The sequence below is a fragment of the Pteropus vampyrus genome, unplaced genomic scaffold (genome assembly GCF_000151845.1).
Source record: "Pteropus vampyrus isolate Shadow unplaced genomic scaffold, Pvam_2.0 Scaffold304, whole genome shotgun sequence".
NCBI lineage: Eukaryota > Metazoa > Chordata > Mammalia > Chiroptera > Pteropodidae > Pteropus > Pteropus vampyrus.
The window spans coordinates 124510-142825 of NW_011889085.1; the positions used below are offsets into that span (position 1 = coordinate 124510).

The window sequence follows — 18316 nt, forward strand, 5'->3', positions numbered from 1 at the left end:
CCTTCCTAGATGGCTTAAGTTCAGACCAAAACAATGTCTAGGCTAAGGCACGTCTTCCTGTGACCTCTAGACCCCTTTGCCACTTAAGAATTCTCTATTACGATTGTGTTAATTCTTCAGGGCCAAGACTGTATGTTACATTTGATTCTCCAAGGTTTCCAATATTTATCAGGAGTCCAGTACCCTTCCACTGGGTGACTACACTGCCCTCGGGCCGACTACGTGGAAGCTAAGGAAGCTTAAACGAAGCGACAACACGTGAACCGCGCGTTTTAGGAAGACGGTGCGAAGAACAGTGCCTGGAACAGTCTGAAATTCTAACAACTCTCCCATTTGGAGAGGCGTCCGGAGGGGTTTTCTGAGGTTACTTCTCTGAGCATGAGCGGAAGTCACGTTTTGAGCAGTCTGCGGGGGGGTTTTACTGACAGGTGCCATATTCAGGACAGAGCAATTCATTTCTATTCTGTTCTCCCCGTTGTACCCACAAACAGGTGACAAGTTCGTCTTCGCTACTAGACGATAAAGACAGCATTCAAGGAAGTCGTAAGGCAGCACGACTCCCCATCTTCCCATAGTAAAGATGGAGGCGCCCTGCATGTAAACGACAGGTAAAACTACTTCCGCCTTTCTCCTGCGCCCTCGTCCAAGATGGCGGACGAGGCCACCCGGCGTGTCGTGTCTGAGATCCCGGTGCTGAAGACTAACGCCGGACCTCGAGATCGGGAGTTGTGGGTGCAGCGACTCAAGGAGGAATACCAGGCTCTTATCCGGGTCAGTCGTGCTACCGCGGCCAACCGCGTCGCAGAACGGTTGCGGGCAGTCAGGTGTCCTTAGAAATCTGCTCCGTGTGGAAGCTGCTTCCGGTTTTAAAGTTTAACTCCCAAATTCATAGAAACTGGAGAATAGGGGGGTGCGGATAGTGGGGAGCAGGCAGAGGAGACTCGCGTCAGGAGCCACACTGAGACCAGCGTTTGTGGCCGAAAGCAGCCGTTCCTGTGGGGATACGCCTCCCCGGAAGGTGACGTGTCCCCCTGGCTGCAGGTGCCAGCTCTCCTGCATGTAGGGGAGGTGGTCAGAGGGATTCCTGCGGCCTAAGGCCGGGTCCGCATCTCCCCGCTCCCGCCTTCACTCTTCGTGAGGGAGGAACATAGGTTAGGGCTGAAAATGGAAGGAGCTGTTAGTTGCAGAGAGCTGAGGACCTGAGCGCACAGGAACGAGCCATCCTCAGCTAGTGTCCCTTCTGCGGAAGAAGAAAGTTTGTCTTCCTGACAGGGACCTCTGTCTATAATAAAGGCCAGCAGCTTTTCTGCCGCTTGAAAAAACCCTTATTAGACGGCTAGTACCTAGGAAGGGGGTCCAAAACCAAATAAGGTGGAGGGGACTGAGGCGGACAGAAGCAGTTTTAATACGTTGTTTAAGTAGAGCGGGAGGGAGGGGAGGCGGAGAAACTGCTAAGATGTTTTGAAGCAGGTGGTGAGATTCCTAATCCAATTGGGGTCTCCTCAGGGAAGGCTTCCTGGAAGAGGCAGGACTTGAGCTGAGACTTAAAGGGTAAACTTAAGTTAGCCAGATAAAACATGAGGGTAAGAGAAGGACATTCAAGTCAAAAGGGACAGCATGAGCAAAGGCGTAGAAGCTAGAATGGCCATGATGTGCATGAAGAAACGCAAGTAGTTCAGAGTTGCTACGGCATCAAATGTGTGGCAGGGAGTGGTAGGCAAGGCTTGAGGGAGCGGTTTGAGCACTTGAATTTTATCTTGGGGGCTTTAGGGTACCTTTAAAGGATTTTAAACGGAGGAATAACAGAGCCAGATTAGGCTTTTGATGGATCACAGTGGCAGTAGAGAGGAAAATAGAATTGACAGGGAAAAGATCGAAGGTAGGAGATAAATCAGGAGGCTGTCAATAATCCAGGAAAAAGAAAGGTGATGACGGTCGAAACTCAGCAGTTACGGTGAGAATAGAGAGGAAAGGTAGATGTGAAGAATACGCAGAAGGTAAAATCAGCGGAACATTGTGAAACAGAGTAAGCAGGATCGGTGGAGGAAAGTAAAGGAGAGGAAGTATCAGGAATGATTCCCAGCTTTTTGAGTGACAGTGAATGCTAATACTACTGCCTGAAATTGATGCAGCGGAGAAATGGGTCTGAAGGACAGGGGGAAACACTTGAGTTTGAAGTACCTGTGAAACGAAGGTAGAAATTTCAATATACAGTTGGATGGGAGACCACCTGGAAAGACCAGGTGCTGTAGGCGTAAAAAATAAAAAATAAGGGATTGTAAACTGACAAGGTCCTTGCAATCTGTGAGGTCAACCAAGAGTTGCCTCGCCTAAAAAAAATATATATATATATATATATGTATATATATATGTATATATATATGAATCTGATGCTCTGAGAAAAGGTCTAGATTAAACATAAAGATTTGGAAGTCATCAACGTGTGGGTGCCAGTCAAACCCAGGACTACATGAGGTCCTCCAAAGAGGGAGTACACCATAAAATGAGTTGTGGGCTGAGGGCAGGCGCTGTCAGAGGTGAGAAGAGAACCCAGGCACTATCATCAAGTCTTTTGTGCTAAATTGAGTGGCATCCCAAGCATTCTGTTCTCTGCTCTGGGCAAGTTCCTGCTTATCAGTGCAGCTTTGTCTTCGGCTTTGCTTATGTCCGAAAAGTTGGGTAAACATACCAAGAGAGAAAGTAATCACACACTTTTCTTTTGACGTCGGGGGACTGCCCTTGCCCCCATCTTCCCTCTCAAAGACCTAATTCTCTGCTTTTAGTATGTGGAGAACAACAAGAATGCGGACAATGATTGGTTCCGACTGGAGTCCAACAAGGAAGGGACTCGGTAGGCAGACCCTCCGGGGAGGTGTGGGGGTGGGAGTCTTACCTGCTTGAACATTTTGGTGTCTCAGAGCTCACTGCCTGGGCTTCCCTGCCTCATATTAGCTGTGTCCCCTCCCACAACTCCAGACTCCCAATTCCCATCTCATGAGTCTCTCAGGCTAGTCGCCTAAACCAAGACGATGTCATTTGAATAGAGAAGAATGGGCAGATGGGACTGAGGTTTGGTTTTTGTTACAGGTGGTTTGGAAAATGCTGGTACATCCACGATCTCCTCAAATATGAGTTCGACATCGAGTTTGACGTGCGTATGATGGAGTAGGAAATGTGGAGGTTATTAGGAGAGGAGGGATTATGTGATTGTTAACAAGCTAACCTTTCTTGGAAGAACCAAAGAAAACTTTTTAAATGGGAAGAGAAAGCTGAGGTTTGAAGCAAACATAGGTCCAGTTACTAATCTCCAAGCCTAGAGTCCTGGCGCACACATGCTGCTTGGGGAGTTTGCCAGATATTTCCATTCAAGCAAGACGTGTGTGTGTGTGCGACTAGATCAGTTCCTTTCGATCCTGATTCTGTTTTATTAAGGCTTTATAATTCCTCCAGATTCCTATCACATATCCTACTACTGCTCCAGAAATTGCAGTCCCTGAGCTGGATGGAAAAACAGCAAAGATGTACAGGTAAGACTGAATAGGAGATGAGAAAGGGTCAAAGAAGGACTTGGGGAGAACTCCAGGAGGCAGGAATTTCCCCCAGAGTCTGCTGGCCTAGAGGGGCTCCAGGCTTCCCTCTGTCAAGCCTGGACAAAGTATGTAGCGGACATTACTCTCAGTTCTGATCACTAGTATCCCTGTGCTCCCAAGAGACTGCTGTGCTTTATGGTTAATCTTACATGTCAACACCTTCTTTCCTCTTGTCCCTCCCATAGGGGTGGCAAAATATGTCTGACCGATCATTTTAAGCCTTTGTGGGCCAGGAACGTGCCCAAGTTTGGATTAGCTCATCTTATGGCTCTGGGGGTAAGTGTGGGGTGTTTGGCATATAAGGGGGATGGGGGTTAGGCCACGAGCAGTATAAGAACAGTAACAGAGTAAACAAGGAATAACAGTGTTTTCCCTTGGGCATGTTCCCCTAGAATCTCTCTAGAAAAGAACTTAGGGAACGTGAGGCGTTGGCTGGGTCACAGTAATCTCACAGGGTCTCGCTTGTACTGCAGCTGGGTCCATGGCTGGCAGTGGAAATCCCCGATCTAATTCAGAAAGGCGTGATTCAGCATAAAGAGAAATGCAGCCAATGAAGGATCAAGCCACTGAGGCTGAGACCTTGGATAGGCTACGTTCCTGTTTTCCTGTGCATCCCTCTTCTTACTCATCCGACCGCTTCACTCACACCCCTTCGCCTACAGCGGTTACTAAGTAGCTGCAGCGGTACAGTTTCCAGCATTGCCGTGGTGAAAAAACAGTGTTGCTACTGAGTTTCTAAGTTAGGCTGTACAGGGAGGGGAGAGGCTGGGGCTTTGGAAAAACCGAAAGGTAATTTATACCCCTTCCCCAGGCGGAGCGGTGTGAGATCCTGGAAGGACAGGGGATGGTTGAAAGTGGGTACACAGTCTTTTTGGTTTCCGGAAATAACTCATCAATAAAAGCTGCTTCTTCTGGTGGCCTGTGGTTCTCGTTGGTGGCTGTTGACACAGGGTGAGCAGGCCGAGCCCCAAGGCACATGTACAACCACACTGATTTGGGAGGGAGCTGGGGAATGAGAAAAAATCTTGACCTCTGTCCCTGCTGCTGAGACCTTCCTTTGTCCTTTACCGGGGAGCCTCCTGCTTTGGCCAGCAAAGTGCTTGAGGGGCGGTGTTGCAGGGCCAGCCTTTATGCCCTGCGGGGAACTTCCGGTCCCTAGTGCGGTGCTGGACCCACGCCCTGCGCTCCCTGGGAAGGGTCTGCGCAAGCCCGGGGCCACACTACTTGTCAGATCCACATCCCTATGGGCCACAGGCTGAGGTGACGGGACCCCGTACTTAAGGGACGTGGTTTGCAGCAGTGGTTTAAAGACAATTCTAGGCAGGGCTGGGAAGTGGCGGTCCTCAAGTTGGCTGCGTTTCCATGGTGTCGGCCGCGGAGCCAAGGGGGCGGGCTCACGCAGGCGCCGAGGAGGTCGGCGGGCCCCCCTCCCCGCCCCGAATGTGGGTGCGCAGGCGCCGTGGGACACAGTGAAGCCGGCGGCCCGTGGCCCGTGGGACCAACAAAGATGGCGGCGGCCCCGGCGGCGGGAGCGACCTGGGCGACAGCCGCAGCCCGAGCTGCAGCCGGGCCCGCGGGGGTGCTTCACGGGGGCCGTGGGGGGTGGCCCTGAGCCGGGGCCTGGCTCCGGCTGGCCTCCCCCGCCGCCTCGCCGGGGGACAGGTACGGGCCGCGGCGCAGTGGCGGGGGGGCGGGTGGCGGGGGAAGACAGCCCCGGACCCGGGAGGACGCCTCCCACACGGGCAGGGGCGCGGAGGGCCCCGCAGGCCTGGGAGAACCGGGCTGGAGGGACCGCGTCCGTGGGCCGCGGGGAACACAGCGCCGGGCTCCGTAGCCAATCAGCGGGCTCGGCCTTTCTGCCCTCGAGGGGGGCGGACCCGCCGAAACCCTGCTGTGGTGGGAGCAGCGCAGAGATTAAGGGCCGGGGACTTGCGCGTCCTCCGTCTCCGCCCCTGTCCCCGCGCCCTACACCGCGTTGTAGCTCGGGGGTGGGGGAGGGATTGATTCCCCAGACACCCGTTCAGGTGGCTTCATTTACAGCGGGGAGGGCCAGGGGTTGAGGGTGGAATGCTGTCTTTGGGGCTGTTGTCCTTGCATCCACTCCCCTATTTGACCAGAGGTCCGAAGTGACCCAGGGCACATCCCGCTTGACCAGCCAGGTATGAGGCCCCTTGTCATGAGCGCTTAGGTTGTGAAGACACCTGAGCTAGGAGTCGTCACTGGCTTTTCAGTAAAGCCGTATCCTGCAGGGAGGTGGGGAGGAACACAGAGTCAAAGCAGTGGGCTGCTGTCAGTCACCCATTCATTCCTTTACTCAGTGAGTACTAAGTATTTACTTCCCGTGGGACGCTAGGTCCTGGGACACAGTGACTGATACACGTGGTTCTTGCCCTCAGTGCCGTGTAGCTTAGGGTCCCACTTCCCTCCATACTCTGCTGACCGGCTCTTCTCCTCCAGGGCCAGCCTGTGGTGTCCACAATGCCCCAGGCCTCTGAGCACCGCCTGGGCCGGACCCGAGAGCCACCCGTTAGTGTCCAGCCCCGAGTGGGATCCAAACTACCGTTTGCCCCCCGGGCCCGCAGCAAGGAGAGCCGAACCCCAGCTCCTGGGCTGAACCCCATGCTGCGACCTCTGCCTCCCCGGCCAGGTGCACCTGAGGAACGGCTCAAGAAACTGGACCTGGGACGGGGACGGACCTCAGGCCCACGTCCCAGAGGCCCCCTTCGGGCAGATCATGGCGTTCCCCTGCCTGGCTCACCACCCCCCACTGTGGCCCTGCCTCTCCCGTCCAGGACCAACCTAGCCCGTTCCAAGTCTGTGAGCAGTGGGGACTTGCGTCCAACGGGGATTGCCTTGGGAGGGCACCGCAGTGCTGGAGAGCTAGGAGCTGCCCTGAGCCGCTTGGCGCTCCGGCCTGAGCCGCCTGCTTTGAGGCGCAGCGCCTCTCTCCGCCGCCTCGGGGGCTTTCCTGGGCCCCCCACCTTGCTCAGCATACGGACAGAGCCCCCTACTTCCCATGGCACCTTCCACGTGATATCCGCCCGGCCCTCGGAGCCTTTCTACTCCGATGACAAGATGGTGAGGACCTGCCAGCACACGTGACCTCCCATTCCGCTGTTCCTCCGTGTGTCGAGCTTTCTTGCCATCGTGCAGCTTCCCTTCCCCGCTCTCCCACGTCCCTTTCTCAGCCCCCTACTGCAGCGTTTAGACTTTCCTGTCCTTTACGAAGTACCCTTTCGGGGTATCTGTGGCTCCTCAGCATGGTGTGCCGCTTCAGCCCCCAGGCAATCAACCCAGCCGTTGGGAACTCTCCTTTGGGTCCCCAGGCCCTTACTTTCCCTTGCTGCACCTTGTCTCCCAGGACACTGCATAGGCCTGATTAATCTCTGGAGCTGAGGAGGGGCGGGCTCACAGCATCCGAGCTAGTGTGGTTGCCCATTTCCCCAGCCAAGTGAGCTAGGCTGATTGCATTCAGAGCCATCGGGAGAGGGTGCAGGAAGGGGCCACGGGGGCGGGAGGGGGCCTTGGAGGCAGCAAGGTGGGGGTGGGGAGCAGCTGGGCAACCATGCCAGTGCTGGGGGAGCTGCCCCAGGAGCTGCAGCGTCGGCTGGCTGGGCAGAGGTGTAAGTGGGGACCAAGTGGGACAGCCATGGCTGAATCTGTGGTCCACTCAGCTGTGATGGGCTTACTGCTCATGGCCAGTGAGGTAGGGAGACCCCAATACCCAGTGAGGGGAAAAGGAGAGAGTTTGGGGGTGAAGAATGGGGGAGGGAGGCGACGGGCAGCATGCTGCGGAAAGGTGAAGGTGCCAGGTGGGTACACGGGGACCTGCTGACTGTGCTCTGGCTTCCAGGCTCACCACACGCTGCTCCTGGGCTCTGGTCACGTGGGCCTCCGAAACCTGGGGAACACGGTGAGAGCCCCCCTTCCAGCAGGAGTGTGAGGTGGCGCTGGGCGGGGGACTGGCTGACTTGGGGAACACCTGGGGCTTACCGGCCCCTGGTCTGGGGAGATAATGGCGCCGTCTCTGGTGCTCCCCAGTGCTTCCTGAACGCCGTGCTACAGTGTTTGAGCAGCACTCGGCCTCTTCGGGACTTCTGTCTGCGAAGGGACTTCCGGCAAGAGGTGCCTGGAGGGGGCCGAGCCCAAGAGCTGACTGAAGGTGGGGCGACAACCCCCCCTCCCCAGGTCCTCCTTTCCCCAGCCTTCGGATCTGGTGGTCGTCTGTCTTTTCCCCGTTGCTGACTTTCCGCGGTGTTCCCACCCTTCGAGCCCCCTCTCCCGTGCCTCTTCTGTGGTTAACCTTGGTTTCCCTTCCCCACTCCCACCCCGATAGCCTTCGCGGACGTGATCGGTGCCCTGTGGCACCCTGACTCCTGCGAAGCTGTGAATCCCACTCGGTTCCGAGCTGTCTTCCAGAAATACGTCCCCTCCTTCTCTGGATACAGGTGGGGGAGCTGGAGGGCGTTGGACTTTTCTCTGGCCATGCCTGCGGTGGGGGCGGGGGGTCTCGCAGGGGCCCTGGCAGCAAGTTTGTGAGCCCTGACATGCTGCACACCGGGAGCAGGGGCCGCTGTCTGGGCGGGTGGTACCTGCGAGCTAGGTGAGGCCAGCCGCCGCTCTCTGGCTCCAGCCAGCAGGACGCCCAGGAGTTCCTGAAGCTCCTCATGGAGCGGCTGCACCTGGAGGTCAACCGCCGAGGCCGCAGGGCCGCGCCTCTCCTGGCCTGCAGCCCGGCGCCCTCCCCGCCCCGCCGGGCAGGGGCGTGGCCCGCCGAACCAGAGTTAAGGTAGGCCCCCCAGAGGCAGCACAGGGTTGGGGATGTAGGGTCCAGGGAAACGCTTAGCCTAGAAACTGGCCTGGGAGGCAGTGCAGAGTGGAGGAGAGCAGCAGCGGTGTCCCCAAGGGGCGCGGGGCTGCTCATTTATGAGGGTTCCTGGGGCTGGGAGCGGTGGTGACGGCGTGCTCCGCCCTCGTCTGTGTCCCTTTTTCTTCCTCTCACCTCGGATTTCCCGAGAGTCCTCGGAAATGTTACTCCTTTGACTCTTCGCTGAGTACAGAGAAGCAGCTGGGGTCTAGGTGGGTCAGGGCTCTGTGGTCCCGCCCGTGGCGGTGGGGGTGCGCGGTGTTCCTGCTGTCTCATGGGTGCTCCCCGTGTCCCTTGATCTCTGGTAGTGACGATGACCGCGCCAACCTAATGTGGAAGCGGTACCTGGAGCGAGAAGACAGCAAGATTGTGGGTATGGAACGGGCACGGCAACGGGGAAGCCGGGGTACTCTCACGGGGTGTGGGCGCAAGACTGGGCGATGCCCACGTGGAAGAGGTGAGGGGTTCGTTAGGCGTGTCGGCGGCGGAGGAGGGGGTCAGGCAAACGGGTGCGAAGTCTCAGATCCCACAGGGACCTTTTCCCCGCCTCTTTGCTTCTGCCTAGACCTGTTTGTGGGCCAGCTGAAAAGTTGTCTCAAGTGCCAGGCCTGTGGGTATCGCTCCACGACCTTCGAGGTTTTTTGTGACCTGTCCCTGCCCATCCCCAAGGTGGGATTCCAGAGGGTTCCAGGGGTGGACGGGACATGTGGGTTTGTGACCCATCACCACCCAGCCCCGGCGTGGGGGGGCACCCCATGCGTCTCAGGAACAGAACGGAAGCTTGAGCCGGTCGAGGAGAGCTGGGAGGAGAAACGCAGAATGCACTGACCCTGCACTCCGCTTCCCTCCAGAAAGGGTTTGCTGGGGGCAAGGTGTCTCTGCGGGACTGTTTCAGCCTTTTCACCAAGGAAGAAGAGCTGGAGCTGGAGAATGCCCCAGTATGTGGGGTTCACAGGGGTACAGTAAGGGCGGGGGTCCTGGTTGGCTCCATATGGGCACAGGGGGTTGCATGATGCTTTCGTGTGGGGAGTATTTCTCTGTCTGGGTTTGTGTTGGGGTCTCAGGTGTGTCCTAGTCTCCTAGGACACAGAGGAGTGGCCCAGAGGATGCGGAAGTAATGGGAAGCATGGTACATTTGCGAGTCAGGGTGTTGGAAAAGCCAGTCGAGGTGAGGGGCACAGTAACCTGACATTTGACATTTATTCAGGTGTGTGACCGATGTCGGCAGAAAACACGAAGTACCAAAAAGTTGACAGTACAGAGATTCCCCCGAATCCTCGTGCTTCGTATCCTAATCTTCAAATTCTTACTTCTTCCACCCATTTTTCTCCTCACTCCCCACGTTTGCAGAGGTGGACATTTGGGAACTGAATGTTCCTTAGGAAAAGCCCACCACTCCACCTTGAGGGCGCATTCGGGGATGGGAGTGAGTGGACGGCATCAGAGACCTCAGTACCCCTCAGAGGCCCCCTGCCTCTTCCAAATGCTCCTTAACCCGGGCTTAGATCTTAATCGATTTTCCGCCTCCCGAGGTTCCATCAAGAAAAGCTCAGTAGGTGTCGACTTCCCGCTGCAGCGACTGAGCCTAGGGGACTTTGCCAGTGACAAAGCTGGTGAGACTGGTGGGGAAGGTCCTGAGGAGGCCGCGAAGGGGAGGGAGAGTCGGGGTGGGCACCGCTGTGACAATTCCACGGCCCCTGACTCGGCAGGAAGCCCCGTGTATCAGCTGTATGCCCTTTGCAACCACTCGGGCAGCGTCCACTGTGGCCACTACACAGCCTTGTGCCGGTGCCAGACTGGGTGGCACGTCTACAATGACTCTCGGTGAGAAAGGCCTCCTGTCCAACCCCTGCCCTGCCCCTGTCCCCAACATGAAGCCCCAGGGGGACAGAGTGCCTGCTGAAGGGAGAGGTGGGCGCTCCCGCTGCTTCCTGCGTGCTGTGAGGCTGGAGGGGTATTTGGGGGTGGTTACCACTGACCCCCTCCCCTTCCCTCCCTCCTAGTGTCTCCCCCGTCAGTGAAAACCAGGTGGCATCCAGTGAGGGCTACGTGCTGTTCTACCAGCTGATGCAGGAGCCGCCCCGGTGCCTGTGACATCCCTTTATGCCCTGGCGCCTGTGACACCCTCTCAACACCCTTAAGCCCCAGACTCCCCATTTACCTCAGAGACGTCTATTTTTGTGTCTTTTTAATCGGGGAGGGGGGAGGGTGTGGTTGTAGCTCCCATTATTTTTTTTATTAAAAAATGCCCTTCCACCAGGAGGTCCCCTCGTCTCCCAGCCCTGTACAAAGCTCCCCAGGTCCTGCCCGTGTACAGCCCCCCACCCTCTACAATCTCATTTTTTGTGAATAAATTTATTAAGAAAAAGCGATGCCCTTATTTGTGTTTGTGCTTAGGGGGTGGGCCGAAGCGGAGTCCTCCCGGGCGCGTCGATGCCGGCGTTTGTCCGAGCACCGGAGGTCCGCACTGGGAGGACGCGGAGGCGGACGCGGGAAGCTGCGGGGAAGTCTGGGCCGAGGGCAGGCAGCCCAGGACCCCTGTTGACAAACATGGGTGCGTTGCCGGGCGGCCCTCGTTCCCGCAGGCCTAGGCTGTTGCTAACACCAAGGAGCTGTTTGTGGAGCCGCCTCCCGACGGACCCGCCCCGGGTCCCCAGGCCCTTCCCCTACGCCCCGCCCGGGGCTCGCGGGGCCTGGAGCAGCGCAGGGCGGTGTCGCCGCCCCGGGCCGGGGGAGCGCCGTGCCGGACAGGACCGCGCACCGCGGCCGGCCCCGAGCCGCCGGCGCGGCCACTCCGCAGTTTTCATTGGTGTCGCCCGGGCCCCCAGGGCCCGCCAATCCGGAAGCAGGAAACGCAGCGCCTGCGCGAGCCGCTGGACGGCGAGTCGGAGGGACCGGGAGGGCTGGGGGCGGGGACCGGGGGTAAGGGCGCCCGGACTCTCGTTAGCGGGTCGCGTGCTGATAGCACGGGTGCGGCCCTTATCAGCCAGCACCGGCTCCTCCCTCGCTTTCTCTCGGCCCCCTCCTGGGTGGGCCCTGCGCCCCGGGTGCCCCGAAAGCAGTCAGCGGCCGGGGCTGGAGCGCGCATCCCGCGGAGCTTCCGGAGAGAGGGATCCCCTGGCCAGCCTGTCCGCGTCGCCGCTCTCCCCCAGGCCCCAATGGGCCGGACCGTGGTCGTGCTGGGCGGAGGCATCAGCGGCTTGGCCGCCAGTTACTACCTGAGCCGGGCCCCCTGTCCCCCCAAGGTGAGTGGCAGCAGGAGCTTCCTCTACAGCCTCCTCCGGTTCCAGCAGAAGGCCGCCCCAAACCCTTCCCCCGGGCTGAGGCCGCGCCGCCGCGTGTACCCCTGGCCCGCAGGTGGTCCTGCTGGAGGGCAGCGAGCATCTGGGAGGCTGGATCCGCTCCTTGCGCGGCCCAGACGGCGCTGTCTTTGAACTTGGACCTCGAGGAATTCGGCCAGCAGGAGCGCTGGGCGCTCGGACCCTGCTCCTGGTGAGCGGCTGTGGACGGCGAGGCTGGGCGGTGTCCCTAGGGGACAGCGGTGGGGGAGGAAGCGTGTTTGGTGGTCGGTTCGCTCTTAGCTTCTCCTCTGTCCGAGGACGTGTGGGGAGCAGGTGTCTGAGCTCGGCCTGGACTCCGAAGTGCTGCCCGTCCGGGGGGACCACCCTGCGGCCCGGAACCGGTTCCTGTACGTGGGCGGCGCCCTGCACGCGCTGCCCTCCGGCTTCAGGTCCAGCCACCACCCCGCACCGCGCAGCCCTCTTTGCCCCAGCCTCACCCCACCCCACCCCCGCCCCCCGCCCCGTTTCCAGTCTGCCAGCCTTCCCCTAGGGAAAGGGGCCGAACGAGTGGCATGGGCCCCTCCTCACTGTTCCCTCCTCCGTGCAGGGGGCTACTCCGCCCTGTGCCTCCCTTCTCCAAACCTCTGTTTTGGGCTGGGCTGAAGGAGCTGACTGCACCCCGGGGCAAAGATCCTGACGAGACTGTGCACAGTTTTGCTGAGCGCCGCCTTGGACCTGAGGTGACACTGCCCGGGGGCCCCCAGTCCTTCCCTCCTAGACCAGCTGCAGGGCCCCTCCTCCACCCTGGCACCTGGGGCTCTTCTGTGTATTTGGGAATGGCCTCTTCCTCTTCATACCCAGTAGTCCCCAAAACTCGGGGTTGGGGGTGCTTCTGTGACAGTGAGACTGCTCCCCAGCCCAGATGCTCCCCTCTGCCCTCGCTCCTGAGCAGGGCTGGGGCAGCTTGTTCCTTGGCCTCTCAGTGCCATTCTCACCCCCCAGGTGGCGTCTCTCGCCATGGACAGCCTCTGCCGTGGAGTATTTGCAGGCGACAGCCGGGAGCTCAGCATCCGGTCTTGCTTCCCCAGTCTCTTCCAGGCGGAGCAAAGCCATGGCTCCGTGTTACTGGGGCTGCTGCTGGGGGCAGGTGAGGGCAGCACTGGCACAAAGGCGCGGATGTGGAGGACGTGCCCGCTGAGGGGCTGGAGGCAGGGGCTCCTTTCATTCTTCTCTGCTTCCTGCTATGCAGGGCGGAGCCCACAGCCCGACTCAGCCATCATTCGCCAGGCCAGAGCTGAGCGCTGGAGCCAGTGGTCACTCCGTGGAGGACTGGAGAGGTTGCCTCAGGCACTTCACAGCCACCTGACTCGTAGGGGGGTCAGTGTTCTCAGAGGCCAGCCAGTCTGTGGGCTCAGCCTCCAGGCAGGAGGGCACTGGAAGGTAAGAGAGCCCCCTGGCATGGAATAAGCGTGGGTTCCAGTTTCCATCTTTGCCTAAATGCTGTAACATGCCAGGGCTGGCGGGACTGGGGGCAGGTGAGGGCAGCACTGGCCTAGGAGCTATGTAAATATGGGCTGCCCGGGGTCTTAGGCCCCATTTGTGGACCTTGCTCCAGGACTCATTTGATCCAAGTCTGTAGACCGAGGTAGTACTTACAAGTGGCCGAGAGGCCGGGGGAGGAACAACCCAGCTGCAGTAAACGTTCCAGAGCGGACACTGGCCTGTCTGGCCCACTTCCTAGAGTAGGAGGGGTGATTTTGGGCTAACTACAGTCACTCTCTACCCTGGACAGCACCCAGTCTCTCCTGCCACTTAGGTGCTCGGGAACCTGAAGCAGAATCCCCATTCTGTCTGTCTCCTGTGTCTCCATCTCTCAGGTGTCTCTAGCGGACTGCAGCCTGGAGGCCGACCATGTCGTCAGTGCTATTCCAGCTTCAGGTAATGGGCTCGCCACGCCCACCTTCCCCAGCCAGGGCGAGGCATGCTGGAGGCACTGGACCAGCAGGACCGTCCCCTGCCCCTGAGCTGGTCCCCTGCAGGAGGCTAGTGTCGGGAAGGGCTGGTGACTAGCCTGCCTCTGCCTGCTCCCCCAGCGCTCGGCGCGCTGCTGCCTGCCGAGGCCTCACCACTGGCCGAAGTCCTGAGAACCATCCGAGCCGTGTCTGTGGCTGTGGTGAATCTGCAGTACCACGGAGCTCGTCTGCCTGTCCAGGTGACACCGCGGAAGGGGAGATGCGGGCTCAAGTTCACGCCTCCCGGCTGAACCCATCCCTTCCTTTTGTCCAGGGGTTTGGACACTTGGTGCCGTCCTCGGAAGACCCAGGCGTCCTGGGGATCGTCTACGACTCAGTTGCTTTCCCTGAGCAGGACGGCAGCACCCCTAGCCTCAGAGTGACTGTGAGGAGGCAGCTTGGCCCAGTGGGGGTTCCAGAGAGGTCCCCTGTGGCCCGGTGTTGAGGGCCATGCTGCTCAGTGCCACATGCTCCCCCAGGTGATGCTGGGAGGTTCCTGGTTACAGACGCTCGAACCCGGAGGCTCCGGCCTATCCCGGGACCTGCTCCAACGCCAGGCACAGGAAGCAGCTGCCACACAATTAGGACTGAAGGGGCCACCAAGTCATTGCTTGGTTCATCTACACAGGGTGAGCTGTGACAAATGCCCTTCAGCTCCCCACCAAAGGCCTTGAAGGCAGGGACTGGTATTTTTATTGTCCACCAAGGCCTGGGATATCAATAATAAAATTTTCCCTTTATCTCCTCATCTCTCCCCAGAACTGCATCCCCCAGTATACACTAGGCCACTGGAAAAAACTGGGTAAGTTGGGAAAGCAGCTGGACTGACGAGGGCCAAGGAAATCTGCCACCAACTCTAACGTTCCTTTTCCCATCTTTCCAGAGTCAGCCACCCAGTTCCTGGCTGCTCACAGACTGCCCCTGACTCTGGCCGGAGCTTCCTATTGGGGGGTCGCTGTCAATGACTGTATAGAGAGTGGACGCCAGGCAGCAGCCCAGGTCCTGGGCTCAGCACCCCATAGCTGATCCCCACTCCCAGCACCTGCCTGCTGGTGGGGAGTCTCTCACCCATGACAATAAAAGTTGCTGGAGGTTGGCCTGGTCTGGACCACTCTGTCAGCTCTGGGCGGGAGCGGGAGGTACGGAGACAGGCAAAGGGTGCCTGGGGTGCGGAGAGCAGGAACAGAGATGAGACAAAGTCCTTTATTAGAAAACATATCAAAATCCCAGCCCCCAGAGCCAGGTCCAGAAGAGGGGGCCACCTCAGAACTGGCAGGAAGTACCTAGGGAGAGGCTCACTTCACCAACACACTTCCTGGTATCCATAAATAGAATAAATATTCACAGGGGTCCTGGGAGGAGCCAGATTGCTCTTCTCTCCATGGAAGAGGAAGGGACTTGGGGTCCAGCCCTGCTCCCACCCCAGGGGCAAGGGACTCCCAGGAGTCATCACATAAAATCATGACATGAAGGATTCACAGTCGTAAGCCCTGGCAGGTGACCCTAGAAAGAGGGACCCCTGGGTCGAGAGGAGCCTGGCTCCGGTCCAGCATGAGGAAGCCACTGCCCCCAGCCCAGCTCCTGTGAGCTCCCCACAGCTGGGGGCAGTGGGGGTGGGGAGAGGACACAGCCCCTCTGGTTCAGCTTCATGATTAAGGGGGCAGGGAGGAGGTGTCAGTGTGACCCGTGGGGGGCTGTGTGGTTGGCAGTGGGCAGAGGGCCAGGCCTGGCTGGGGGCCGGCGCTGCAGCATCTCTTGACGGAAGGCCTGGGAGGAACCAGGAGGGTAACGGGGACCAGAGGGAGTCCGGGGACCCCGAGGGTCAGTCCCGATGTCCGCCGTGACATTGGTATAGAGAGGGCGCCGTTCTCGGGCCAGCAGTCGGTATGTCAGTGAGTTCATCCCATCTTGAGTCCAGGAATTCTGGGTCCGGACGAGGAGGTCAAATCTGACAGTTAGTGGTTAGAGGTTAGAGACTAAGACCCGGAAAGGGACCTGGGAGCTTTAGGGTTTTCTGGGCCGGAAGGCAGAGCGCTGAGGGCCCAGTGACGCCCCCGAGCTACCCTCGCCTCCCACCTGTGCGGGTTCTCCTCGTTGCCCTTGTCTGCCCGGTGCTTCACCATCTTGTAGTGCCCCACAGATGTGGGGGGGCGGGAGATCTTCATGCCAGCCAGGCGGACCCTGTGGGAGAAGTGACGGCACCTTGGAGGATCGAGGCTGGAGGAAAGCTGCTGGCGGGTGCACCAGCAGAGCTAAGGCCAGCAAGGGAGGGACCGCACGACTCCGTACACAAAGAACCGTCCCCAGTTAGGCAAGAAAGCCAACTATTTCTAGTTTGTGACAAGTACGAGAAGGGGAAGGTCACCCCGAAAGGAGGAAATGGCTGAAGAGAAGTAAAAGCTGACGCCTCCAGACCCTCAGGGCCCCGTGCCAGGTACCTCGGGCCCTTCGGAAATTGGCGGAGGTAGCTTCGCACCTTCCACCTTGGCTCCCTAAGGGGCTCCCAGGAGCAGCCCTGAGGTCTAAGTGACAGGAAGGGAGCTGCAAACGCGAACTCAGCAGTTCTCATCTAGGAGAGTGGTGAGCGCCTTGACTCCACCCTGCACCCCTGCACCCCCGCCCCACCCCAGTGTTAGAAAAGGGCGGAACCAGCTAATTAGGACCTGCAAAGAAAGAAACCACATTGCTAACACACACAAGCAGGAAGTGAAGATGGCCTGGGAAGGTCCTGGAAGAATGCGATTAGAAATTGCTTGGTGCTTTGCACAGAGGACAAGAATTCAGAGCTGCCATCCCAGAGGACACAAGGGGGAGGGCAGGCAGCGGACCTGGTATATCAAGCCCAGATATTCACACCATAGCTATGACATTGGGTCAGCCGAGGCTGAAGGTCAAAACGCTTCACGTGCTAAAATGAGCTGGCATCATTCCAATGGCGTAAGCTTTGATAAAAAGTGACTCTGGGCCGTGTGGGCGCCTCCTGCCCCAGCCCCTGAGCGAGCGGTCTGGAGGCGACCCTAGTAGAAGGCAGGACTAAACCGAGTCCAGGCCCCGCGCCAGCTCCGGCATCCCATAACGCTCCAGCCTGTTGATCGAGCAGACTAGAGGGTGGCAGATGGGAGCGGCTATGGCCAGGGGGGCCCTAGCGGACAGGGGACCAAGTGAGCGGGAAGAAGGAAGGCAGCGGCAAGCAGTCTGACCTGGCGGCAATGTCGTCATCCTCACCGCCCCAGCCCCAGTATTCATTGGGGAAGCCATTCATCTTCAGGTACTGGTCGGGAGTGAGCGCCGAGACCCCTCCAAAGTACTGGGGGTACGGGAGGCTAGGGAGAAAAAGACCCTTGGGTCCCACACGTCTCCTGGGACCCACAATCCCTACCCACAATCCCTTGGCTCGCCTCTTTCTGCTGGGTGGTGGTCTCCCTGCTTCCCATGCCCTCTCGTGCCTTCTACCTGTATCCAAACTTGTTCATGGCGACAGCAACGTGCCGGGGCCCCCGGGGGTCGCACACATACAGGTTGTGGTCATTCTCCGGCAAGAGGTCCACGTCGTGCAGGAACAGGCAGTCCCACTCTTCGTCACGCAGGGCCTCGCGCACCCCAACATTCAGCAGCTTTGCCCTGTTGAACGTTCCGTGGCCGGCCTGAAAGGTAAGGAGGACCAGATTACGTGGGCAGCGTGGGGAAGGGGGTGCTGAAGTGTCGAAGGGAATAAAGGGGGATCAGAGTGGGACGGGGGCAAAGGGAATGCAGAGAGAGGCAAACTGTCCCGCCTTCCTTCACTCAACGAACTGTTTCTGAGCGACGGGATGTGCCGCACGTGTACACGTTTGTTTCACATTGCATCCTGACAACCAACAGCCGTGTGATACAGGCGTGTGCTAGTCGTTACTCTGCCTCATTTTAGGGGGTCAAGTACCTGGCTCCCCGTCATACACGGAATAAATGGCAGAATTAGAATTTTAATGCAAATCTGTCCAATTCAACATTTTCACGACTCCAAATTCAACAAAGGAAAAAGCACAGAGGCGAGTAGGACACTGGCTCCCCCCAAACGGGATGAGAAGTGCGGGGCCAGCAGCGGCACCAGAGTCACAGTCCGGTCCCCGCACAGTCATTCCGGGAACCCGTCCACATGTGAGTATGGTGGCATTCCCTCGAGGTTTACGCACAGGAAAGTCGGGGGTGGGGTACCTGGTGGATGACGTAGATGCCGTAAGCAAGCTGCTGGCGCTGCAGGAAGGGGTGCAGGTGGTAGAGCAGCAGGCGCAGGTGCTGCTCCCGGGCACGGTGGGGCACAATGATGGCTGTGCGGGAGCGGGGCTCACACCCTGCAGGGCGGTAGCGGCCCCCCGCTTCCACCCGGGGATTCCTCTCCACGATCTCTGCCAGTGACGGCACTGGACTAAAGGACACGGACACGGGACCCACTGCCAGACGGAATGACAAGTTAGGGATCAGAGGGTCACGGAAGAAAACAGGACCAGGGGCCAAGGACACGTCTGGCCCTGGTCATCCTGGCTGGGGGCTCAGCAACCCCCAATGGCTCGCTCAGAAACTCACAGT

General features: G+C 58.8%; 4 protein-coding genes across 6 annotated transcripts; 3 read left to right on the plus strand and 1 right to left on the minus strand.

Annotated features, from left to right (window-relative positions):
• The first annotated feature begins 408 nt into the window (after positions 1–408).
• Positions 409–4507, plus strand: UFC1 (ubiquitin-fold modifier conjugating enzyme 1). Its single transcript, XM_011377001.2, has 6 exons — positions 409–771; positions 2784–2851; positions 3088–3151; positions 3451–3527; positions 3776–3866; positions 4064–4507. Exons 1-6 carry the CDS (start codon positions 649–651, stop codon positions 4142–4144), a joined length of 504 nt encoding a protein of 167 aa, XP_011375303.1. The 5' UTR covers positions 409–648; the 3' UTR covers positions 4145–4507.
• A 407-nt stretch (positions 4508–4914) lies between these two features.
• On the plus strand, positions 4915–10829 carry USP21 (ubiquitin specific peptidase 21). Of its 2 annotated transcripts, XM_011377000.2 has the most exons (14): positions 4915–5252; positions 5840–5907; positions 6048–6668; positions 7444–7503; positions 7632–7752; positions 7927–8038; positions 8224–8379; positions 8766–8830; positions 9023–9126; positions 9309–9395; positions 9665–9743; positions 9963–10070; positions 10167–10281; positions 10461–10829. In XM_011377000.2, exons 3-14 carry the CDS (start codon positions 6069–6071, stop codon positions 10549–10551), a joined length of 1698 nt encoding a protein of 565 aa, XP_011375302.1. In that variant the 5' UTR covers positions 4915–5252; positions 5840–5907; positions 6048–6068; the 3' UTR covers positions 10552–10829. The 2 variants fall into 2 exon arrangements, with proteins under 2 accessions (XP_011375302.1, XP_011375301.1); XM_011376999.2 differs by lacking the exon at positions 5840–5907 and having other exon boundaries at positions 5039–5252.
• A 492-nt stretch (positions 10830–11321) lies between these two features.
• Positions 11322–14846, plus strand: PPOX (protoporphyrinogen oxidase). Of its 2 annotated transcripts, none has more exons than XM_023521478.1 (12): positions 11322–11702; positions 11815–11949; positions 12039–12187; positions 12346–12478; positions 12741–12885; positions 12988–13178; positions 13616–13676; positions 13832–13950; positions 14025–14135; positions 14230–14379; positions 14510–14552; positions 14634–14846. In XM_023521478.1, exons 1-12 carry the CDS (start codon positions 11616–11618, stop codon positions 14774–14776), a joined length of 1467 nt encoding a protein of 488 aa, XP_023377246.1. In that variant the 5' UTR covers positions 11322–11615; the 3' UTR covers positions 14777–14846. The 2 variants fall into 2 exon arrangements, with proteins under 2 accessions (XP_023377246.1, XP_011375309.1); XM_011377007.2 differs by having other exon boundaries at positions 11324–11702; positions 12072–12187.
• Positions 14847–14939: 93 nt separating this feature from the next.
• On the minus strand, positions 14940–18265 carry B4GALT3 (beta-1,4-galactosyltransferase 3). Its single transcript, XM_011377047.2, has 5 exons — positions 17945–18265; positions 17204–17394; positions 16951–17073; positions 15827–15931; positions 14940–15698 (listed from the first exon to the last, which is right to left on the minus strand). The coding sequence occupies exons 2-5, from the start codon at positions 17221–17223 to the stop codon at positions 15425–15427; spliced, it is 522 nt and encodes a 173-aa protein (XP_011375349.2). The 5' UTR covers positions 17224–17394; positions 17945–18265; the 3' UTR covers positions 14940–15424.
• Between the last annotated feature and the right edge of the window lie 51 nt (positions 18266–18316).